The sequence below is a fragment of the Denticeps clupeoides genome, chromosome 15, assembly GCF_900700375.1.
Source record: "Denticeps clupeoides chromosome 15, fDenClu1.1, whole genome shotgun sequence".
In the NCBI taxonomy this organism is placed as follows: Eukaryota; Metazoa; Chordata; class Actinopteri; order Clupeiformes; family Denticipitidae; genus Denticeps; species Denticeps clupeoides.
Genome location: NC_041721.1, coordinates 11,772,473 through 11,797,788, shown reverse-complemented (window position 1 = coordinate 11,797,788; position 25,316 = coordinate 11,772,473). Strand labels below are relative to the sequence as shown.

The window sequence follows — 25,316 nt, the reverse complement described above, 5'->3', positions numbered from 1 at the left end:
TCCAGCAGATGGCAGCAAACGCGTTTAAATGTTCCGTCTTGATTTGTGCCACTCACCTTGGCGGTTCAGGATTTGAACCTGCAACTCTTTGGCTTCCTGGGCCGCTAGGCCACGGCTGCCCATCTTTGTGGGCATGTCCAAGTAGATTTAGTTATGTTTCATTGTTGTTTGGAAAGGCTTCATTTTGGTATGCCAAGAACTTCATGGTTAATGTCCACAGTTGTCATAACTTTAATTCATCGGATTTGTGGCAAGACCAGTGAACATATTTTCATTATACAGACCTGGAAAAATGTTTTACATTTTCTGGAAGGAAAAAAAAAAGTGTGGCGTGGATTATTTATTTGTTCGTGTTTGCCAGCAGATGTCAGTGAAGCACAAGCAGAAAGCACAAAGGATCCTTTTCAAGGTGGTCTTGGGAATGTGAAAGTTCCACTGGTGGCATATTTACATGTATAACCACTTCAAGTTTATATATGCATATATATTTTCGCATGCCTCCTCATTTTCCTTTCCCTGTGAGGAAAAATAATGAGATTTTATTGGACGGAATGGCGGTCAGTCGTGTAACATGAAACATGCCTGCTCAGTGACTTCAAACGTCGGCATGAATATTCTGTTACAATACAAACGTTTCTTTGAGTGTGAATAACAGAATACATTTTTTTGTTGTTGAAATTTTCTAAAATTTCCAACCAGTTTAACAACATGCATGTGTGTTAAAGCATTTTCCATTTTTTACAGCAAGATGTAAATGTCTCCACAGAGTACTGTGTGTGTTAGCTCAGACGTTACAGAGAAATCTTCTCAGGCCAAAGCCATTTACAATTTTCCACAGCATTTTAGCAGAGCCACTTACAATCAGTAGTTACAGGGACAGTGCCCCCCTTGGAGTAACTCAGGGTTCAGTGTCTTGCTCACGGACACAGTGGTAGTAGGTGGAGTTTGAACCTGTGACTTGATGGTTGTGTGGTTCATAGGCAAGTGTGTTACCCACTAGGCCACTACCACCCAATACTACTGTCCCCATCCAAGGACAATTGGAGCAGCCACTCACCCCACACAACTATGGACAATTCAGAGTCACCACTTCACCTGGTGCACATGCCTTCAGGTGGCGGGAGGAAACCTCGGAACCCGCAGGAAACTGTAACCAACACGGGGAGAGCATGTAAACGGTCCGAGCCGGGATTCAATCTCGCCACCCTGGAGGTCTGAGGCCATGTTGCTGACCACTTCACCCTACAGTATTATTCACTTCATTGATTGTAACATGGAAGCACATTGTAAGTCTCTTTGGACAAGGTCGTCTGCCAAATGCCTTAAAGGTAAAATGTAAATTATTTCACACCTTTCTAACCTTAATCCACTTTATGCAATCTTTTGCACACAAAATAGTACAAATGTTATTCTCTAGCCTAAACTTTTTAGCACTGAATACTGTCATATCAAGTATATTATATGTTGTTATAGTCTAGTTTGTCTTGCTTTTTGCACTCTGTGAAGTCCTGTCAGCATTAGCCTTGTGTTGTTTTGTGTAGCATTTGTGTTACACCAAGGTCACCATGAACTATGTACCATAGATGGTTGAAATGATACGATCCTACTTGGCCGAGTTAACAGCAGGTTTTTCTGTAATACTGAACAGATAAATTACTGAATTCTGAATACTGCCTGATTAACTGTAGTTAACTTTCAGTTAGCTGCACATAATCCTTTAAATGTGTGTGTATTTTCCTGTGCAGCTGGGGTCTGCACTGAACACCAGGATGGGGTGTGAAAACACTCACACACACACACACACACACACACTGGTGCACACAAGCACCGTTTCAACACCACCCTTAGTGACAAGGTGGGTGGGAGAAGAAACATCAAGCAGCTGTGTTTTTATATGACTTTCTCCCCAGCCACTGCTCCCATATAAACACACACACACTCACACACACGCTTTCTGCTGCTACGCTCCTGACGTCTCACGAACACTTGCCCCTTAACACAAAAGGCTGTATAGATTGGATTGTTAGGGGCCTACCGCATTTGCCCCTGAATAAACAGGAGCACCTTTGCAGCCAAACAAAACCCCCTCAGAGTGGAAGGTGGAGGAGGGGACGGGTGACTTATTACCCCCAACTCTCAGCTGGGGGTTGACCTGTTGCTATGTCCACAGTAAATGAAGCCGTCATTGAGTCCTCCTACCTTTTTAGTCGCTTTAGTTCAGGGTAGCTGGGATGTACAATCTGTATGTACAATTAGTACTAAAAAACTAAACATTTGTACTAAAATTCTAATTAACACTGTTTAATCTATATTTTTAAACAAAACAGTTCTTTTATTTCCATTTTTTTTGCGTAAGAATTTTTTTATTACATCAGAACTTACATCTTTCTTTTGCAGCTATTAACTGATTTCCATACTGTATATATGTTCAATAAGCATTTATATGTTTTACTTAAGTTTATAGTCTGGATTGCTCATTGCGCTTATACAGTAACAATTAAAGTATCCAGTATCTTGAATCTGTGGTGAAATGTATATGAAATGCTATATATATATAAATTCACCAATTAGACGTTCTGTTTGTACAATTCCATTAAGTAATTCTGATGACATCAGTCAGAGTTAATATGTTTCAACAGCTGCTGTTCTCTTATCATTGGTTTTGGCCCAGTAACTCATCTCTCTCCACAGGGGAGGCAGCCTTGTGTGCAATTAACCCGGCGGGGGGAAGAGATGTTCAAACCTGTAGACCTGCTCTATGTTCGTTGCCTTCTTTCTTTCTCAGCTCGCAAACGTTAATGAGACAATGTTGGAAGGTATATTATCAGATTCTGCCAGACACTTGTAAATTCCACTCTATCCCAGGCAGAAGTGAAATTTGCAAAGTATGAAGCCCTCAGGCCCCTTTCAGTCACCCTGACTGATTTCTATTTGATAGTTTTCCAGTGTCTGATGTTCTGATTTTTGCTGTGAAACAAAAGAAAATGGCAAGTCTATTGCTGCTTAGACATGGTGATACTTTACTTCTGGTCATTTACAATAAAAACATTTTTTAATTAAAACTGATCCACAATGCACAGATCTTGGGTAATCTGATTCACTCCAAAATACACCAAATGGAGGCCAAATGGATTACCATTCGTTCAACTTTGCCATTTCCCTGGTGGTAATTTCCACCTTTGAGAAATATACATTAAAGTTAAACAATCCCACAGGAGTCGTGATAAACTAAAAACAAATCTAATTTAAGCCAGTAGTGGTAATCGTTACAATATGAGGTTGGTGAAAGGATCAAATATCCCTAAAGTGATCAATATTAATTAAAACACACAAATCTCTATCTCCTTTATTGATGTGCTCAAAGTCCAGCTATCCTACACAGTGAGGAGCGGGTCATCAATAAACGGTGAACTGTAACAACTGTCACCGGAAAACTACACGTAAAGCATGTTGTAGATTAAAATTGGAATGTTGAGATTTTTAGACTGTAAATAATTGCTGACTGAAATATGGCCGAGGGGTCGTATTAACTGTATGTCTGCTAGAGGCCTCAGAGGGGTCATTGACTAACGAAAAATGATATTATTCTCTGATTAAAAAAAGAAAAGTTCCTGAATCATCCTGAATTCTGAAACAATAAGGTAACCACCAGTATAAAGTAAACGTCTCGTTTTCACCTGTCTTCGGGAGGATGGGTTAAGGGCCTGGGTCTCAATGCTTTCATTAATTACTCGGGGCACGCATTGCAACCGCAAAAACAGCATCCGTACAGTGCCGCCTTCAGGAGCAGGCCGAGGGAGCACAGGGTTTATTTTGTTTGGGGTCTCCAGTCCTTAATTGGCGATGGCCACACAGCCCAAGCTGAAATACTGACTACTTTTGCACCCACTCAGCCACCCATCAGCAGCAACCACACGCATGCACAGGGACGGGTGTGTAACCTTGACAACGGCGACACTGTTCTGACATTCCCTGCGGCAAAGGTCTGAAGGAGGAGTCTGAGAAAAGGACTTAGTTTGTTCAGTTTTGGGCCGTCAAGCAATGATTTGCAATAAACTCGGGATGGGCGTCTGGCTTTTGGTTCCCCCTCGCTCTTTTAATTGTGACCATAACTTGTACATTTTGTTTATTTTAACACTAAAACACATCACGTGCCATAACCAGGATTTTTTTTTTTTGCCAGCTTGGTGATGACATTTTAGATAGACATTAACGCGCACATACAGAAACAGCCTTTCTACATGATATGTCGTTCAGGTTTGAATAATGTAAACAGAGTCTGCAGCGTTCGCCTACACACAGACCCCGTCGCCTCCAACTTTCCATACCAGCACTCTCCTTATGTTTGCTCTGGCTGAAGGTGAGGCCTGGAGCAAAGCATGATGGGAGGACACGTTTTAATAGCTGTTGCTATTCTGAGGATAATGATTGGCACCTGGCCACTCGTAGCACCCCGTCCTGAATTCTGCGCCTCAGCCATGATTTTTAGGACCCCCTTTTTTTTTTGTCAATACTCCTCAGGGTACGTAACTCCGGATCAAACCCAGGAGAAAATGTGGCTGCCACATCTCAAGACATATACAAACTTTTTCAGACAAAATTTCAACAATTTATTTGTCAGCGCAACAGTCTAAAACCGACCTTCCATCGTGATCTTCAGTGTTCTAGCTGATTCATGGCCATGCTCTTTTTTCCAAATTGGACCAGCAGTCTGCTGCTCCATTTTTTTGGGTCCTCCAGGCATGACCAAACGACCTAAATAATTCGGGGAATCGATAAGGCCTGGATGCTGAGGACATAAAACAGTTTGAATGGCGGGGCCACGGAACTTCACCAACAGTAACGGAGTAACTGGAGGACGGACAAATCTGCACACAAATATGTACTGGATGAATGCGGCTCACAGTGGAGCACACTTTTGGCAGCCCTAGCTGTCAAAATCCCATGAGGCCTTGGGGTGATAATGCTGATAGAGAGGAACTGGAAGTAAACAGGAAATAGCTTGACTGTTCATTCACACTCAGGCTAAATGGGTGATCACAAGTCTGCCACAAACCACTCTTTAAAATGCTAATGACAGACTTTCACTTGTAAACAAATTCATCAATGGACCAAGGCTTCCTTGTATCGTGTTCTGTTCAAGGTCAGTTTTGAAAAGGAAAAGTAATCATTTCTTCCCGCTGGTAAGTTTGCAAGTGTTTCTACAGATGCTGCTGTTATCTAGGAGCATCACAGGGATGACATGGGGTTAATTGCATTGCTTCAGGGCAAAATTGGAATTGTAGAAGGGCTTGACAACTGACCTTCAGCCAACTTCCAGCAATCCAAACAGTCAATGACAAACCTCTCTCTCACCAAGTTGACCAAGTACACATGCTAGTGAGCAGATTTTAAAGGATGTTAAGCCCTGATGGAGCAGACAGTTGACCTATGTGTAGAAACACTGAAAGCATTTAAATCTCAGAAACTCGGTTTCCAGGTCCTTTTTGGGTGAAGAGGTGAGAAGAGGGACTGTGTAGTCAACCCATCTGAAATCTGCAAGGAACATACATGATTTCAGACCTTACTGAGGTTCTGGTGGCGTTAACCTGAATCCTTTGTGATTGTAGGAACCTCTTAATGGGTGTGGCCTTGTCATGACACATTCAGACTTCAAATGCTGCCTCAGAAGGATGTGGTCTCTGGGCACATCAGCCATATACTCGGCACGTTTGAACACTGAATGTGTCATAGTGGCCTGACGAGGCTTTCTGAGGCTTTTGCCCAACGCGACAGGCGCTGGCTTTCTTGCCAAAAAGTAAGGAAGCGGCCCCGTAATCGGAAGGTTGCCTGTTCGATTCCCAAACCACCCAGGTGCCACTGAGCAAAGCACCGTCCCCACGCACTGCTCCCCAGGCGCCTGTCATGGGTTAAATGACAACAGCGAATTCCACAGCAGCTGCAAACTCTGAAAACAAAGCAGCCCTCAGCCACCATATGAGGCATGCAGCTGAGCAAACAACGTTTCTTCTTTTTCTGCCCAAACGCAAAAGATCAGATTCAGAGACAACAAGAACAAAAGATGTAACCATATAGGCATGAAAATAAACGGGCCTTGGGTTTTATGCTAGAGCATGGTAAGAATTGCTGGAAATGTGCAAGGTGGTACAAATACCTCACCTCACTGATCAAGAAAACGTGCAACCACACCGCTATGATTTCTGTCTCAGCTGGACAGAACTTGAGCCAGGTTCATTTCCAGAAATATTATGTGAGGTTCATGTGGGTCTGAGAAACATCTTCCAAATTGTGTTGTAAAACCTCGATGCGTGACATACAAACATATAAATAACAATGGCATTATATTGTATTTTATTACCGCTGTCATAACCCGCCTATTACAGTACAATTGTGCTGACTTCATTTACGCCACACAATTTCGTACATTGTTTTAATATGACTGCTGTGGCCAAACTATAAACTTCATTCAAATATAATAGTTCTTGTTACAAGAGAAATGTCTTGAAACAAGGCATTATTTCAGCACCATTCTACTTTGATTATTAATAATCGTACTTTTGGCGAAATCTCGGCGCGGGTCGCGCGCACGCTCGCGGGCGCGCGCCTCGCCGCCGCAGCCAATCAGCGCGCTCGCTGCGGGAGTCTGGCACGCGGAGCGCGACCGCGGCGCCGCGCAGCGCAGAGCCCGGGAGCCTGGGACGGCGCCGCACTTCCCCGCCACCGTCGTGAAAGTTGCGCTCGGGTCGTGGAAACGTCGGGATTTATCGTCTTCTTTTTTTTCGGGAGGGGAAGGCGGCGGGGGGGGGGAGAGCGCGAGTTTGGATTTTACCGAAAGTGAAGAGAGAGGAAAAAAAAAAATGTCCGCTACGGCTGCGGAGTTCGCCGTCCTCTTCGTGCTGCTGTGGCGAGTGGAGGCGGCCGTGGGCAGCGGGGAGAGGACGGGGTCCTGCCCGGCTCCCTGCACATGCGTGGCGGCGGGCTCGGTGGACTGCAGTCGGCTGAAACTGAGGAAACTTCCCGACGACCTTCCCTCGTGGACCCAGCAGCTGTGAGTGGGGTGGGGGGGGGATACATCTCCACGCACGCATTCCCTGCACGTCACGTAATCAAAAACGCTCATAAAGAACACCACGCGAGTTTCAACGGGCCGGAAACGCCGTCGGTAGTGTCGCGTCGCGTTAAAATAATGAACGCGTAAAACGCGACGCCCAGCGGGGACACTGGCCGCGTGGATTCTCTCCCTTCGTGCCTTTAGCCGCGCAGGAGAACCAAACGACGCCACTTCTGGCTCTGAAAGCGGGTCAGATCATTCCGAAAGTTACTCCGACTTCATTTCCCTCCTTTCACGCGTGTTTTTTTTTATTTTTTTTATTTATTTTAATTTTTTTTACAATGCAGGTGAAAACAACGCGCCTGCTTCGCATCTGAAAGCCTCTATTGTCATTTCATTTTGTAGGTGTGGAGAGAGGTGGCCAGTTAGTTGTTAATGGGCTCGCAATCACATTAATAACAATTAAATATTGTTATTTAACACCTTTTGCCTTTGCTGTAACAGATTATCGGAAAGCTGTTACGGTTGTGAAAGTTTTTTTTTTTTTTGGTAATACAGTTGGTGAAATTGGCACCAGACACTCAGGCCGAAGCAACATGGCGATACGTTTTTGTGACGTTTTTTTTACGTTGCTTGCTGTGCTGGCTGGGGGTTTCGTGCATCGTTCGCCTTGTCTTTTTCGAGACGGGGGAAAGAAAATTCCAGTGGAGGGAGGAATAAATTTTTGGCACCCCGGCATGTTAATTTACGAGCGTGCTTCTCCGGCACGTCTTAAAACCTTGGACGTGCCCGGCCCTTTTGTTTTTCCACGGCCTCGTTTTTTCTGCTGAATTTGCAGCTCGGCGCTGCCACCGGTGTTCCTGATTAAGCAGCCGCCGGTGGATTTACGTGCGGGGAAGAGGGGTCCGCGGGGGAAAGTGGCACCAGAGTAACGCTGAAAATCTCTGGCTCAACATGGTCGGAGAGCCGGGTTTGCGTTGCATTACTGCTCTGGTCTGCGTTGTCCATGTCACCAAAATGAAAGAAAAATGCATCTACTTTAGCGCCACGTGAAACAACACCGTCACGATCTTATCCCTCCGAAGGGACCAGGTAGCCCAGACGCGCGAATGCCACCTTCCAAGCGCCCAGCCGCAGGCTGGCGAGACCTCTTGTGCGCCTCCTCCGCCTGTGTGGTGGATTTCTTGGAGGAAGTGGTGGTGTCGAGAGCCCCCTGGCTTATCGGTCTTTTAGTTTCCAACGCAGGCCCAGGCTCTACTGAAAACAGACGAAGGCTTATGAGGCTACAGCTATTACAAATACAATTATAAAGTGATCATGTAAACGATAATAGCTAAATAGCAAGTTGGATGTGTACTGATATGTACTGCCTTGGCTTGGCTCGTTCCTGTTTTCTGGAGGGTTAGTGTTTTTTAGCAATGCGCTACTAAATCCCTTGTGGCTTGTGAAAATGCAGACATCAGAGCGAGGCCTGATTATACTCGTTGTTCAGAAGTTCCTACGGTGAAACTCCAGTAAAAGAACAGGCACTAAGAAGGGACCAGACTGGGGTGATTGCAGCAGAAAAAATCAAAGGCAACTCTCGCTTTCCCTGATTGTGAATAGATTGCGAGTCGTTAGGAGTTCTTTTTTCTTCTCCTCCCGCCTCTCTCCACCGCTTGATGGACTCCAGATGGGAAGTACTGAGCCAAGCAAAAGTGTCTGGCACGGCGGCGTTGATGGTGCGCGTGCGGCAGCGGCAGTGACGCCGCGGCGCTGTTCAACACGTTGCCTTCGCCTGTGCCAGGCCTCCTCGGGCGCCCCTTCAACTGCTAGAAAGAGAAAAGGAGGGAGACTCCAATCTCCCACCACTCCACTTCACAACTTATCTGGTGGCGGTGGGCTGCTTTGGATCTACATCTGAACGGCACAAGGCTACATGTTCATGAATGTGTGTGCCTTTTTTCATGCTGAAACATTTAATGAGCTTCTGTCAAATGTCCCCTATTATAAAAATTTCACTTTGTGAGATTATGTAACATTAATAAGAGTTCTTCTTGCCTGTCTATGGTCCTGCAGAGGTTAGAAATGGCGATATGTATAAAGAGTGCTTTGGCCGTTCTGCTTCTCCGTTCATCTGGAATGTCTCCCCTTATGTCATCATGAGGGGAAAGGTTACCTCCCCTTTCTCATGCTTTGTCCGCTCAGAGAATTTCCCACCCCTCCCCTGAAGAATTTACTCCACCAACCATCATGGCTGTGTGATTGGATGTAAAAATGAGCACAATTGACTCCGAAGAACCAATTAATTTTTTTTCTGGAAAAAACAACTAAACAACTTCCTCTTTGCGCAAAACATAGTTGTTGGTGAATGGTGTTGATATCATTTCTGTGAATGCCCACTCAACTTCTGTAGGTCGCTTATTGTGTGTAAGTGGCTGTAATTGTGCACCACGAATGAATTTTGGAAAGCGACTTTAGACACATTATTAGGGGAAATTCTTTAAAGAAAAGCCCTATTATAATACTAGCAATTCACTGTGTCAGTCCAAATACAGCGATATTGTCAAAAATATCTTCCATATCTGTGCAAAAAGTACATAAAATGTCTCTTGGGCAATATATTTACTTCGCATTTTAATCATGAAAGTCTCACAGTAGGAACCAGACCCCTATGACAGCCCTTATGGTCACACACAGAGCAATCTGTCACACAGGGTCTCTGTTCTCTTACATATGTGTTACATATGCGTGTGTTTTTTTTTTTTTTATTGCCAGGGACCTGAGCAATAACAAACTGCAGTTGGTGGATGGGACTTTGTTTACCAGGCTGCAGCACCTCACTGAAATGTAAGTACGGCTGATGCCCCGCACTTCCTAAAACAAACAGACCCCGCCCCCAATACAATCCCGCCCTCTTGCGAGTGACCAATGAAACACCGGCCCATGCTGCTTGTGTTGCAGAAAGTTAAACAACAACGAACTGGAGGCGATACCGGAGTTCGGCCCTCACGCCGCAAACGTCACAGGCCTTTTTCTGTGAGTACCAGTTTTGTGTCTCATGCTTTCATTTCCTGGATGGTCTGTGAGTAGCACGAGGGAATAACACAACAGCGGTGCACTCGACGCTGCGCCTGTAATTACGATTCCTCCGCTGGCCGCCAGTAGGACTTTGCTTCCATTGAGAATGTTTTGCCAGTTTTTGTCTCGTCCTGCCACGGCTCACATGGTACATGGTGGTGTGTATTTGAGCAGCGCTGAAGGGAAGGTTTTAAGCAAACTGTTGACTTTTTAGAATGTGAAAATAGCTACATCAGCGTCAAATTGATGAGACATATCCAGAACTTTGCTCCAAACTTCTTGTTCTTTAGTTAAAACACTTTTCTTTTTAACCTGAGCTATTTGTTCATAGGTTCATAGTATGTGGCCTAGCCCTGGACATTATAACTTATGTCTGGAAAAGAGATGACAAGATACATCAGTGTATATTATTCATTTAATGATGCAATTCCCATAATCACGAGTGAGTTGTCCATTTAAATGTGCATATCTTATGCCACATGTGACTCATAATGCCATTTAAAACCATTAAAATTGTTTTTTTTTTTTTTTTATGTGTGTTTTTTTTTTTTTTTTCTTCTCCCCCATAAATATCTCATTTTTGGACAGGCTATTGTCTAGGCCTAGTTCCACAAGTAAGTGATGCAGCACATGGTTGAGCAAAATACTTCAACACATTTTAGCTGCAGTCCCCACTAGGCAAGCTGTGACATGAAGAATAGCGGCTGTCATGAGGTGTTGAGACGTCAGCCTGTGTTTTCACTGTCAGAGGTGGATCGGTTGCATGCAGGTGTGAAGGCCATTTTTTTTTTCTTTTAAATAATGTATTCATTCTGTGAGGTCTTTTTTTTTATTTGCTAAGAAGATCAGTCCAACTTTTTTTTCCTTTCTTTTATTTGTCTTGAGAAGCAGTGACAGTTGAAAAATAAGTTTAGGGCCAAAGTAATGATGCCTTTAGTTTCATTAGAAGTTTTTATTTATAAATTGGCATGTCACTCTCAGTTGTCTCCTGCTTAAGCCCCTGTTCTTTTGGGTGGGATTTAAATGCCAAAGCAGCAAATCACGCCATAGTTCTCTTTTCTCTTTTGCTGGCAACGCACCCATGGAGAATGTGTGCATGAGTGTGTGTGGTATTTCCTATTGGAAGAAGAACAGAGTTTTGGGAAGCCATCAGATTTCTCATCTTTCTGCCGTGGCGCCTGTAATGGGAACCAGGGCTGACTGCGCTTACTGGCGTACACAGGACTGATTAAAAAGCATTAGTGGACCTCAGCAAGTGTCAGCCTGTCACTCAGTAATACGAGTTTGTTTCGCTCTTCAGCAAGCACAAAGCACATGGCAGATAAAAGGAACCAGACCTGGATGAAATAATGCTGTCTTTCAGCTGTAACTAGCTTATTCAAAGGACGCTGACAGGCTTTTAAACACTTCTGGAATTAACTAAGACGTTGGTTCTCAAACTGTGGTACTCGAATTCCGCTTCTCGAATACTGGCACGTGGGACTCCGGGGAACAGGCCTAAGTAAAGGTAGCAGTGACTTCTGTATTCGACAGACATTCATAGAACTTTGCTGGATTTTCTCTTGATCTTTAAACAAATTCCTAGAAAGCTTCACTTTCATAAAGTTACGTATGTCTGTGAACTTACACACGTTGGTTTTTCAATTGCTGCAGCTGATAAATTGTGAAAATGCTAAGTAATGCAACCCAATACAGGCTTTTGATAGGATGCAACATTTCAAAATAAGTAAAAATAAGTAAAGTTCCAAATGTAAAGACAGCGAATGGTTTATTATGCATTAAAGTTTAGGGTTTATTTTGAAAAGTGCTTCAAGTCTGGGGGGTTGACAGTTTCCTAGAGGGGCCGAATCACTGCTATAGTCACATATCAGGAGACTCAGAGATTGTTAATATTCACAGCTGCTGTGTGTTTCTACATTGTGTAGTTATTATTCTTAATATCACCAGTGTAGTTCAATTAATATCTTGAATAATAAATAATGTCAATAAACAGCCTTAAAAAAAATAGATACACAGGTCTACTAAACTGTTTATCAGTGGCGGTCCACAATAAAGTGGCTCTCATTTTTTCCACCTTTGATCTAAGGTAATGTGTGGCAAAGTAGGCCTGCGATTGATAGCTTTTGATGGTCAAATATTAGATTTATTTTTTTACTTGAGAAAATAGTTTGAATGAAAATTTAAATATAAAATCTCTAAATACTCATTCTTTAATATATATATATAATGGAAGAAACAGAAACTTTTCACCTTGATGTGGGTTATTGGGTGATTATTAAAGGTCTTCATGGAAAATAGCCCGTCTTTATAATCAACTGTTTCAGTTAACAACAAACAGAATGAGGGACAGTTTTTACAACCAGGCAATAGCACTCATTAACTCAGACACATAAACTGCACTCATAAATTTCAATTCAACACGTACTGTACCTGCTCTGCTGCTGCTACCTCATTCGTACCAGTATGCTATATCTTTTATTCACCTTGTATTGCACAATCTCACACAGATTTCTATTTATTTTTTATTATGTGTTTTTATTGTCGTCATACCTTTTTATGTCCTTTTTTCTCTTTTTCTTTTATATTGCACTGAGTGGTGGTGGACAGGACCACAATCTCGTTGTACTAAGTCTTAATCTTTAAGTGAAGTTTGCTTGTCTGCAAGAAATTACTGCAAACAATTTAAATGAATAAATAGGACTGTTTAATGAGTTATTGCATTTGCATTTTAAAACAATATCATGCAGACTCCTGCAGAGCCCAAATTAGTTGTCATCCCACAACAACATGAAATAGACCATCAAAACACAGACATCCTTTAAATAGTTAAACCCAAACCTCATAAATTCCTGGGAAATTGTTCAATTAATTAAAATGATCATGATTCAATTACTCCCAGCTGCCGCACTGGTGCCGTTTGTTTTTACTCCGGGCTTCGGGGTCAGGGAAGTCGAATCGCGCTGCCACTATGTCTGCCTGGCTGTTTGAATAAGAACTAAGTGGCATTTGATACTCCAGTGCTTTTTTTCCCCCCTCTCCTTCCTCCCCTACCAGGCCAAAGAGAAAGAGGAGAAACTGGTTGGGGGGGTGGGGGGGGAGTAGAGAAAGAGTTCTGGAGCGTGCACTCGAAAGTGGGAGGAGGATGAGGGGGGTGGTCTCTCCGACTGTATGAAGGGGGCTTAGGAAGGCTCCAGTGTTGTTGCCGTGTTATTAATTTCTTGCAGAAGTGATCATTACCGCATCGGGAAAATATGCCGAAATTGAATTTGCTTGCGAGAAGTTAATGATTTTCAGCGCGTCTTCTCCCATGCGTGTGTGACAGAGATAGACTTTGTGTGTGTGTGTGCCAAGTTCCCTTTTAACTGTGTTTTTAATAATTGCTTAAAGAAATCTCTGCAGCTTTTGATTTATCTTGAGTGTCGTGTGGAGTCAGAAGCACAGGGAATGGAAAAATCATTTCCACAAATGTGGGTTAACAGACTGGAAAAAAACTTTGGGAAAAAAAACAACAAAAAAAAACATGTCTGCCTCCTTCTAGCCTTCCATTGATTGGTATATTTGAGTCACGTCAGCCTGGGTTGGCTTGCATACTATAATTATTCACGTGCTTTCACAGAATTACTCATTTACATCACCATTTTATTAATCATTGGGATACATGCGGTATTATGCAAGTGCGATTGATTCAAAATAATTCTGAATGGTGATTTACAGTGAGATATTTATAGCGCTGTAATGTACAATATGCAATACGTGTGCTTTGTTGCTAGATAAAGGTGAGGCAGGCCTGAAATGAAGACTGCCAGCGGGTTGATAGCATTTAAGTAATGATGCATAATTTGCAGAACATTTGTTTAACAAATTGAAGCGTGCGCAGTCAAATGCACAATGCTGTCCTTGTTTGTCCTTAAACTCGGCCGACAGAGGCCGCGATGTGAAGATAACCGGGCGCAGACCTGGAGTTGTGCGCTGGAATAAAAGGCCCCATTAGATCTCTTGGCAGATGTTTCGGGACTGGGAGGAGGAAGGCACGGCGAGAGGGAAGGCAAAGCAAAGCGTTTTACGCGAGGCGCTGCCGGTTTGACGCGGCGCAGGCCAACGGCGGGACGAAGACGTCCACTTCCATTTTGGCTGTTTATATTTCACACGATGCAATTTCTGGAGCCAAGACAAGGCTCAGTCGAGACAAGATGGCGCTTTTCCCGCATTAACCCTTTCTGCAGACACCCCCCTTAATTCCGAAGGAAAAACTCGTTCAGTGTTCAGGGCCCTTTGTTTACCTCATGCATGCTGCAGCTTGCTCTGTGCTCTTGCCTCCACTGGGGGGGTGGGGGGTGGGGGTGCGAGTTGCGCAAAAGAGGTGGCGTCGGCAAGGGCCTTCGCTCTCTCTCGGATACGGCCTTCCAGCGGGTGGTGGTGTGCGGGACAGAAGGTACAATTCACTTTCTGTTCCTTTGCTTTGGCCTGGGCTTGTGGACGCTGGAATAACACGTCCTCAGGCAACAGGGGCCTGAAAAAGGCCACATAGATGCTTGGTTGTAGTGGGAGAATTATTTTTTTTTTTGGGCAGCGGCCCCTCATCAAGTCACCTGAGAGGTGACAAGTCCCCTAAGTATTCTGAAAGAGAGCCTTTTATTCCGGAAGAAAGCTGTCGTTTGTTGTGCCAAAGAAGGATGGGCAGTGTGTGTCAGAGAGAGAGAGAGGGAGAGCCCAGTATTGCTGACATTGTGTGAGCATGTCTGATCTCGTGCACGATGTAAAGATAAGCGAATGTGAGTGTGAGAGTAAGTGTGTATAAAGTAGGGCTTGGCAGCCACTTTGCACTGTGATGTGTCATTTTAAAAACTGCCTCCAGCATAAAATGCATGGAAAATGATATGCAGCTAAATATTGTAAGGGGAAGGAAACATAAGAGGTTTTAAATGGCAGTTTTGAGGATGAATTTCCTTAAGATGACTTATCGGTTCAAGTGTTTACTTAAAATGAGTAATTAAAACATAACCATGCCCGATTAAACCACATTTTTTTATTACAGACTTATTATTGTTTTAGTCATAATTGTAACAATAGAATATAATTAATTGTATGTATTTAAATAAACTGTTTAGATTTAACCTTGAATTCCTCTGATAATTAAGGAGGTTGTTTTTCGAGTACTTTTTTTTGCTATTTGTTGGATAAGGATTGTGATTGCTGAATAATTGATCTTAATTGATGTCATTACAAACCACCACACTGGAAATGGAGTGCAGGGAGCTGTTTTCCAAATCGTCACACAAATGAGGGGGTCTGTGCCCTGTCTTCTGTGAGTGGTTTGCTGTGGCTGCTGGAGATCTCTTTGTTTAGGAACGTAGTTTCAGACTTAGGTGAGTTTTTTTTTTTTTTTTTTTGGTGAAAAGGCATACTCTTGTTTTCATTATACACTCCCTGGCGTTTCTACAGCGTGGCCCCTGTCTCGCGCCACTGGCAGAGAGCAGAGGTCTGGCTGCCAGGGGATTGGTGGACGTGCTTTGCCAGGTTTGGTCCCGCACTACTCCAGCCACCCTCTGTTCCGCCATGTCTCCATATTCTTTTTTTTTTTTTTTTTTTTTTTTTTAACTGAGTGAGTTGAACCGAGTGAGGCTCTATTTTCCTTCTGTAACGTGTGAGGCTGCCAAAAAAAATGTGCACCGTCTCAAGATGGGGGTGCTTTTTTCTTTTTCTTTCGGGGAAGAGTAGAGCAAAATGGCTTCCCTTCAGATATTGCAGAGTCAAACACTCTTGTTTTCTCTTCTTGTGCTCTTTACCTTTTCTTGCTTTTCACCACAGATTATTTGATCCATTATACTATATTAATCCTAAATACTGCATATTACGCAATGAACAGTTTCATCCAAATTGCCTTTAAAATTTCATTTCACAACAGTACTTTGATATTTAGTTACCACACATTTGACTGACTGTGGTATTTGAAAGAATTTTAAATGATACATCAGTGTTGTAATGACTTTTGATTTGCCAGTGATTTAAACACCGTAGCTACTGGGCATTTCAATATTAGGTCAGTAAATAACAGAACTATATATTCTTTTGAGAAATATGCATTTTTTTATAAATGATGAATGTATTGACAGGCTCCCGGTGCATTTAGAAAAGCACCGTAAAAGTCCCACCCCTCCCTCCTGACACAAAGAGTGCACTGTACATGGACTGTTTATAACTGACACAGGCCCTGCACTGCAATTTCGGAGGCTCGCAGCTCAGGAAATTGCTGGCCTCTGCGACAGCATGCTTTCACTGACTAAATGGTATTCATCAGCCAAGTAATTGGCGGCATTTTTTTCCCCTCTAAATACCTTGTTAGTAATTACCTTATAAACAAAATAACACGGCACTAAAGTGAGCTGCTTTTAACCTGTTGTGAGGCATGGCGACATCAGGAGGGCAGAGCTCCTGCACAGCCTGTATGTGGCACCGTGTGGCAACTCTTCGAATTATGTGAAGAAATTTTAATATAGGTTGGTGATGAGCTTGTGGAATGTTTGTGTGCATGCAAGAGATAGCTGACCAGTTATTATTTTTGTGTCACTTCAGATCAAACAATAAAATTACCAGTGTAGCATCAGAGCAGCTGAAGCACTTCACAAGCCTGGAAACGCTGGACATTGGGAATAACAACATTGCAGAGCTCAAGGCTGGGTCCTTTCCTCCTTTACCTTTAAAAAACCTGTGAGTCCGCTTGCTCGACCTTCTCAAAATATCTCTCAAAGTCTTCGGCTATCTTACCTTCTTACCTTGGTTCAATAAAAACATCATGTAGGTTTCTGAACAATAACCGGATCTCAAGACTGGAGCTGGGATGCTTTGACAGCCTTTCCAGCAGCCTACATGTCCTCAAGCTCAGCCGAAATCGTCTGTCCAACATCCCCGCCAAGATCTTCCAGCTACCCAACCTGCAGCATCTGTAAGTGCGAGTTTCCTGTCTTCCTTCTTTCCATGTTGCTCGTTTCTTGCGTTCCTCATCCCGCCGGGTCCTAATAAGATGCTACGTGGATAATAAGCCGTTCGCTTGATCCACAGGGAACTGAGCAGGAACCGGGTGCGCCGCATTGAGGGCCTGACTTTCCAAGGGCTGCATGCTCTGCGTTCGCTCAAGATGCAGAGGAACGGGATGAGCCGGCTCATGGACGGAGCCTTTTGGGGTCTCAGCAACTTGGAGGAGTTGTAAGTACCACCTTAAACATGGCAATCAGGACTTCTGTACTTCACTGTGTACCTTGAGGTTCTAGCAGCACTTGCTAGAGGGTGTTTAACACATGTTGTCGACCTGTAGGCTCAAATATACTTTAAATATATATGTGTGTGTGTGTGTGTGTACAGGGTGGGCCATTTATATGGATACACCTTAATAGTTGGTGACATTGAACACATTTTATAAGTGGTCAGAAACTTGTAAATAACTCATGAAAGAATAAAGTTACACCATTGTTTTTTCTTGTGAAATTACCAATAAATTTGATGTGTCACATGAGCCTCTTCCTATTGAAAAAACAAAAGTTGGATCCAATGGCCACTGGTCACCACCCATCTTGAAAAGTTTGCCCCCTCACATATACTAATGTGCCACAAACAGGACGTTAATATCACCAACCATTCCCATTTTATTAAGGTGTAGCCATATAAATGGCCCACCCTGTAGTTTAAAATGTTAATCCAATGTGATGAACAAGGCAAGGAGTTGTCACTTTATATCAAGCCTCCTTTGTTTACTTGTTGCGCTACTTGCTCTAGTCAGTCTTGTGTATGGCTGGGCTGACAATAAAACACTGTTCAATGTTGAATTATTCGAGTCAGTGTTAATGATGTGTGGCTGCGCGTCGTCCGCAGGCAGCTGGAGTACAACAACCTGACGGAGGTGAATAAGGGCTGGCTGTACGGCCTGCTGACGCTGCAGCAGCTGCACCTGGGCCACAACGCCATCAGCAGGATCCAGCCCGACGCCTGGGAGTGCTGCCAGAAGCTCAACGAGCTGTGAGTGCCTCGCTTTTTCCCTGTCCCTCCCTCCTTTCCCCCTTTTGTCTCCCTCGCTCCATCTCGAGAACCCCCACCCCCTCAATGGCAGCACCCGTGCAATTCTGCTAGCAAAACAAGCCAAAATCCCCCCCACCCCCGTGCCTCTGTCCTGCCACGTCTGACAGAGAAGGGGGGAGGTGATTTTCACAGTGAGGTGGGTTTGGTGGTGTGACTGCTCATGGCGGTGGTGAGAAATGCTTTGTTCACTCGTCCGCGCTGCACGTTTTTTTTTTTTTTTTTTTTTTTTTGGACAGTCGCAGCCAGCGCGCCAGTTACATTTGTTGTGCTGCTCAGAAAATGTGGTTTTGGGGGAATAATTCCGTCCTTCCTCTTGTTTTCCTTTACTCTCTTGGAAAAGTTGTTTTGGGGCTTGTAACAACTGAATTCAAGGTTCACTAGCTATGTTGGTTATTAATTATAAATGTATGATCTTATAATTAGGTAAATATATGCATTAAAACCATGAACATGTTTATTAACTCTACACGCAGAAAAAAAATATTCTGAAAATAACAATTCCAAGGCAAAAACGGGTTCTTAAGTGCAGATCCATCTTTCAATGGTCCCAAATAGTTGGTTTTGTAATTCACAGTAAATGTAATGAGCTTCCTGTTCCTTGTATTAGTATAAGGTGTGAGGTACTCTATATTATGGTAATCACTGATGGTGCAAAGTTCTTTCAGAAAGGATCGAATGATGAAATGACCCAAGCAACTTTTTTACTAGGGACCTGAGCTCCAACCACCTGGCCCGGTTGGAAGAGTCAAGCTTCATGGGCCTCAGCCTCCTCGACCAGCTCAACATTGGCAACAATCGCGTCAGCTTCATTGCAGACGGCGCCTTCCGCGGCCTCGCACGACTGCAGGCACTGTGAGTCGCTCTGTCTGCAGTATTATTTTGGAAGAAGAAAAAAAAAAAATAGTTTCCATCCAGAGTTACTTCACTGCTATTTTCTGACAGCTGTTTTTTTTTTTTTTTTTTTGTCTGTAGTATATCCCAGCTTTTTGCATCTTGCATGATCACTTTGTACCAGTGTTTGTGGAAATGTTTTGGTATGTGAGATGGCGTGTGGTTTTCTCCATGTAAAAATCCCAGCCCTCGACGAGTCAGCGCAGAAACTCTTCCCTTCCCCCCACACCAAAAGGCCCCATAACACTCCCCTCGGTTTAGTCTTAAACTGAACCAAATGTTAGCTGTTTGTGAAGGGTCACGGCAGGGCAGGTGTGGAGGAAGGCTGGGGCAGGGAGGGCACACTCCCATCCCCCCTACTAAGCCTAATCATTTGTAACCAGGCATGCAGAGCAGGAAGCCAGCTGTTGGAAAACATTTAGCATGGAGCCGAAGGGCAAAACTGAGCGAAAATGAACAAATAACCCCTCCGCTTGAACTTAAATGTGTTTTGGAATAATTTCAGATGATACGTGCAAGGGGAGAACCGAGGTGGAGCCCCACAGATGTTTAAAATATGCTCAGCGAAATTAGTTATTGACCGTTCATGTCATCATTCTTGTAATTTATTACTTTCCAGCAATATAAACAGTTTCGACATGATTGCTTTTTTCCTCAAGTCAACTTGGAAAAGGAGAGACAGAAATGAAAAGTTTTTATTTTCCTTTTGCATGAGCATAAAGCCATTCAAGGTTGAAGAATGCTACAGGCCTGGTTTCTAGACTCAACCTTTTGTAACAGCGTGGTGTGCTTTGATCTTTCTCCCCTCTCCTCAGAGATCTGAAGAACAATGAAATCTCCTGGACCATAGAAGACATGAATGGCCCTTTCTCAGCTCTGGACAAGCTGAAAAAGCTGTGAGTTCCTTAAGCTTGTACAAACGCTTTATGAAATACTGTAACTGTACAGCTGCACGTGTTGCTGACTTTAAAAGAATACTGAATAAACATGACGCTTGCAGGTTTCTGCAAGGGAATCAAATTCGGTCGGTCACCAAGAAGTCATTTACTGGTCTGGATGTGCTGGAACACCTGTAAGTGATTCTTTGTTTGCTTTTATTGTGTGATATGATCTAAAATAAGCTCTACAAAAATATGAACTAATAGAGAGACCTACGTGAAAGGGTTATTGTTCAAGGATTATTGTTCAAGTATTTTTCCTTTAATGCTTTTGGATAATTGGACTATTTTTCGATAAATAGGCAGTGGTGGCCTAGCGGGTCAGAAAATGAACTCTTAACTGACAGGTTGCGGGTTCGAATTCCGAGCCGTGAAGGTGCCACTGAGGTCCCCGGGTACCCTTCATGGCTGCCCACTGCTCACTAGGGGTAAAGGGATAAACACAGGACATATTTAGATGTTTACACCGTGTGCTGAAAAATACAATTTACTTACATAAAGGGTTGTATTGGTGCAATATATCTAATAAAAAAAAAAAAGCAGTTTAACACAATTGGTGGTCAGGCTTTTACCATTTAAAGAAGAAAAGCTTTTTTATGGCCCATCTGTTGAGCCTTTTTATGTGTCCAGTCTTGTTTCCTGCTCTTTCCAACAAACTCCTCTTTTTTGCCTTCAGAGACTTGAGCAACAACGGCATCATGTCCATACAGGCAAACGCATTCTCCCAGATGAAAAGACTGAGTGAGCTGTGAGTGGAAATATGCTTTACGTTTCCATTTTAACACACTGGTCCGCACCTTTTTTTTTTTTTTTTTTTTTTTTTTTTTTTTTTTATGGCATCTTGTGCTCTTCAGATGAGTCCCATAATAATTTCCCCTCCTCCTCTCACCCGTCCCCCGACAGACACCTGAACACCTCCAGCCTGCTGTGCGACTGCCAGCTCAAATGGTTTCCTCAGTGGGTGGCGGAGCACACCTTCCTGCCCCTGGTCAATGCTAGCTGTGCCCATCCCCAGATGCTCAAGGGCAAGAATGTGTTTGTTGTGAGTCAGGAGGAGTTTGTTTGTGGTGAGTGTATATAAAAATGATATATGACTTTTCCTATTTAAACATGTTACCACAATTCATCATAGCTCCATGTGTTTACATTGTTTAATTGAAATATGTTAGTGTTTATTAGGTCTAAAAGTGTCCTCCCAGTGAAACTAATGAGACTCTTAAATCCGGGTTAGAAACTGGTTGGTGAATTGGTAGTCTTGAGGTGTTTGTAAGTCAAGTCGGCAAATGTAATTGTAATTTTCCTCAAATTTGGCTGAAATGCACTGCTGGCCTCTGAAGTGCTGTTTCATTTCCGCTCCCCACAACAGACGACTTTCCCAAGCCCCAGATCACCCTGCAGCCGGAGACACAGTCAGCCATAAAGGGCAGCAACGTCACCTTTGTGTGTTCGGCGGCCAGCTCCAGTGACTCGCCAATGACATTCGCCTGGAAAAAGGACAACGAGGCTCTGAATGACGCCGAGGTCTACAACCAGGCCCACCTCCGCGCCCAGGGCGGTGAGGTCACCGAGTACACCACCACGCTGCAGCTACGCCATGTCGAATTCGCCAGCGAGGGCAAATACCAGTGCGTCATCTCAAACCACTTTGGCTCGTCATACTCCAGCAAGGCTAAACTGACCGTCAACAGTAAGTATTATTATTATTATTATTACGTTTGAATCCAGTGCTTCTCTTCACAGTGCATGCAGCCTCGTGATGCTTCATCATTATGACAAACATTCAAATTCGTGAGGCCTAGTTTATAGTACAGTAAACAGTTTACCGGGACATTGGTGGCCCACACCGAAAAACGTGATCACTCGCTAAACTTAAAACATTTGAAGTAATCTGTCACACCTAATATTTTGACCCTGATGTAATGTAAACAGACAGGTTGAAGCAGGTTTGATTGGTTTATTTACAGTGCAGCAATGCTAATATATTAGGTGCGACAGGCGGGTAAGGAGTTGAAGGGTTACGGGTTCAAATCTCGAGCCACCATGGCGCTGCTAAGGGCCCCATGAGCAAAGCGCCGTCCCCACACACTGCTCCCCGGGCACCTTTCATGGCTGCCCACTGCTCACTAAGGGTGATGGGTGAAATGCAGAGCAGCTATCATCGTGTGCACCGTGTGCTGTGTTGTGCCGTGTGTCACAGTATCACTTTCAGTAATAGTATTTAATGTTGACTCATCCGCTGTAAATACTGTGCAGTTATTAACGTGTCCTCTCTCCATCAGTACTCCCTTCATTTACCAAAATGCCCATGGACCTGACCATACGTGCCGGGGCAACAGCACGACTGGAATGCGCTGCCGTGGGGCACCCTTCCCCTCAGATCGCTTGGCAGAAGGACGGGGGCACGGACTTTCCCGCTGCCCGCGAACGGCGGATGCACGTGATGCCTGAAGACAACGTGATCTTCATCGTCGATGCGAAGACCGAAGACATTGGCGTGTACAGCTGCACTGCCCAGAACACAGCCGGGGCGATATCTGCCAATGCCACGTTGACTGTGCTAGGTACGATTTTTTTTTTTTTTTTTTTTTTGGACTGTGTTTGCAACATGATGATTGATGGAATATTTGAAGACCGTCATTGATTTTCTGTTCGTGTGACTCCAGAAACCCCCTCCTTCCTGCGGCCGCTGACAGATCGCACTGTGGCTAAAGGCGAGACAGCTGTTCTGCAGTGCATAGCAGGTGGCAGCCCTCCACCAAAGCTCAACTGGACCAAGGACGACAACCCACTGGTGGTGACAGAGCGCCACTTCTTCGCTGCTGGGAACCAGCTCCTCATCATCGTGGACGCAGCAAAGGGCGATGCTGGCAAATACACTTGCGAAATGTCCAACACACTGGGCACGGAGCGCGGCAACCTACGCCTGTCGGTCCTTCACAACCCCAACTGTGACTCCTCCCAAGGAGGCCTGCCTCTTGGCTCTGCTGTGGGAAGCTCCGACGATGATGGCTGGACCACTGTGGGCATTGTTATCATCGCCGTTGTGTGTTGCGTGGTGGGTACGTCTCTGGTGTGGGTGGTCATCATCTACCACACACGTCGCCGCAACGAGGACTGCAGCGTGACCAATACAGGTAGGCAACCCTCTCGGTTCTGCTCTTCTCCAGTTGTTGCCATTGTTTGTGCTTTAGGATTTTAACCATTTTCTTTTCCATATTTTACAGATGAAACAAACCTACCTGCAGATATCCCCAGCTACCTCTCCTCTCAGGGCACTCTTGCAGACCGGCAAGAAGGCTACGTACCATCAGAGAGTGGCAGCAGCCACCAGTACATGGCTCCTTCTATTGGCGGCTTCTACATGCAGCCTAAAGACCTCAATGGTAGGACAGCTGACTAAAAAATGGCCTTTTAAAACTTTTTAGATGTTCCCAACTGTATATGCATCAAAGTGGATGGGGCTTAATCACGTTGCACACTTTAGGTCTGTGCCAACTCGACACAGGAAGTGAAGCAGACATGGAAGCAGCAATTGACCCGCTACTTTGCCATTACCAAGGACCTATTGGCTCCCTCCTCAGACATGGGAACCTCTATGGGCCAGACCCCACTGATGTGTTCACGGGTTGGTGTTTTTATTTCTTCTGTTGGAGTGGAAGTGGCAATGGATGGTTTCTAAAAGGTTCTCTGTTAACTGCAATGCTCGGCAGGATGTTCTGTTGAGCCGAGGCCCATCTGTATCGACTCCTACAGCGGGACCCTCACCAGTTCCAGGAAACGGGAGTATTTACCTACTGCTTCCATCCTGCCAGACTCCTATGACCACATGGGTTCCAGCGTCCTGCTACAGCTGCCCAGTAGAAGCCTCCATGGTGCCATACACCAGCAAGCGGAGACCCCCCAACAGGCCGACAACGACAACAGCAAATACATCCAGTCCCGACTCTCGTCTGGCGGCTTTATGGGTAGGCTCACCTTACTGAAGTGAACACATCCTTATTAAACAGTGTTGAAATGAATCCCATGGAAATAATCGTAGTCAAATCAATGCAAATTAGATTTTCCACACTGAGGTTTGTAAACAATGCTGTGTGCAAATTCCCTGTAACTCTTCAGCAGTCTTACAAGTAGTTTTCCTACCAAAATTAGACATTTAAAATATGAAATGAATAATCCACTGCCAGGACAGTAAATGTTTTAGCATAAATAAATATTTACATCTTGATACAGGATAATAGACATGATGCAATATGCATTTAATTGTTATTTCAATTAGCACATCATACATAATTCAAAATATCAACTCATTCTCAAAAGTGATGTTAAATCTGTATTCCTGTATCAGATTGTAACACATAATGTATTATTTCCCACTTATTTCCGAGTGTTTTCCAGATTATGTCACGTTGTGTAATTGTAACATGAGTTTAATTAAAACGACGTGTGCTCTTCTATCAGGAACATTTGGCAAAACGTCTTGGAAGCCTCAGCTCTATCCAGGTTTCAGCCCTGCAGTCACCCACAACGGCATGACGCTGCATGAGAACTACGCAGTGCTGGACACCGATTCTGAGCACGAGGAAGATAAGGACCCTGTTCACACATCCCAGAGTTCCAAGACAGACTGCATCTACGAGCAGCCCTTTGCTGTCGACAGGCTGGAGACGACGTATGAGCCCTCCCAATGTAGCACATAGCAACATATGTGCCTATCCAGCATGGACACTTTAATGCAGTTTTGTCCGGAAGAGAATGACTTAAAAAGACGTGCTACCTCACTGTGGACACTTCCTTCATTCTCGCATTTGTGAAAGGTTGAATGTAAACATTTGAAGAGAATTCTTAAATGAGGGATGAAATTGAATATCTTTTTTATATATATATTTTGTACATTGTGTTATATTGAAATGTCAGTACTATATATTTTGTTGGCATGAGTCGGTGCCATATTACAATTATTTTGTAATTGTATAGTGTAAATACAAACCTCTATTTTTGCTTACGGTTCCCAGAAAAGGTACAAGTTGTTGAGAGTGACCAAGTGTATTCAGTTTCCTATGCTTAAGCTCTTTCCTCCGAGTTAAGCGCCAGTTTTGCACATATTCCCCACAAAATAAAACACGTCTGTGTGCTGCTACGTGCAGGTCCGTGTTTATTGTTTAATTTTTTTTCATGCATGTGTTTACTATGACAATTAATTATGCACAAGTTAATTATTCTGCTTTAAATGTAGTATGTTGGAGGAGCCAAGGAAAAGGTACGGAAATGGATATTGTGAAGAATTATTTTTATTTTAAGCTAATAAA

General features: G+C 43.9%; 1 protein-coding gene across 1 annotated transcript; it reads left to right on the top strand.

Annotated features, from left to right (window-relative positions):
* Positions 1–6,669: 6,669 nt before the first annotated feature.
* Positions 6,670–25,153, top strand: lrig3 (leucine-rich repeats and immunoglobulin-like domains 3). The gene is made up of 19 exons (XM_028954464.1): positions 6,670–7,048; positions 9,809–9,880; positions 9,995–10,069; positions 16,685–16,819; positions 16,911–17,054; positions 17,171–17,314; positions 17,978–18,121; positions 18,890–19,033; positions 19,888–19,968; positions 20,073–20,144; positions 20,687–20,758; positions 20,914–21,077; positions 21,377–21,697; positions 22,290–22,571; positions 22,674–23,144; positions 23,235–23,393; positions 23,495–23,635; positions 23,721–23,975; positions 24,469–25,153. Exons 1-19 carry the CDS (start codon positions 6,858–6,860, stop codon positions 24,705–24,707), a joined length of 3,306 nt encoding a protein of 1,101 aa, XP_028810297.1. The 5' UTR covers positions 6,670–6,857; the 3' UTR covers positions 24,708–25,153.
* Positions 25,154–25,316: the final 163 nt, after the last annotated feature.

Coding starts and splice junctions, on each gene's coding strand:
- lrig3 (XM_028954464.1), top strand. CDS start 6,858: ATGTCCGCTACGGCTGCGGAGTTCGCCGTCCTCTTCGTGCTGCTGTGG. Junction 17,315..17,977: donor CTCAGCAACTTGGAGGAGTT/GTAAGTACCACC, acceptor CGTCGTCCGCAG/GCAGCTGGAGTACAACAACC. Junction 22,572..22,673: donor TGCCACGTTGACTGTGCTAG/GTACGATTTTTT, acceptor GTGTGACTCCAG/AAACCCCCTCCTTCCTGCGG.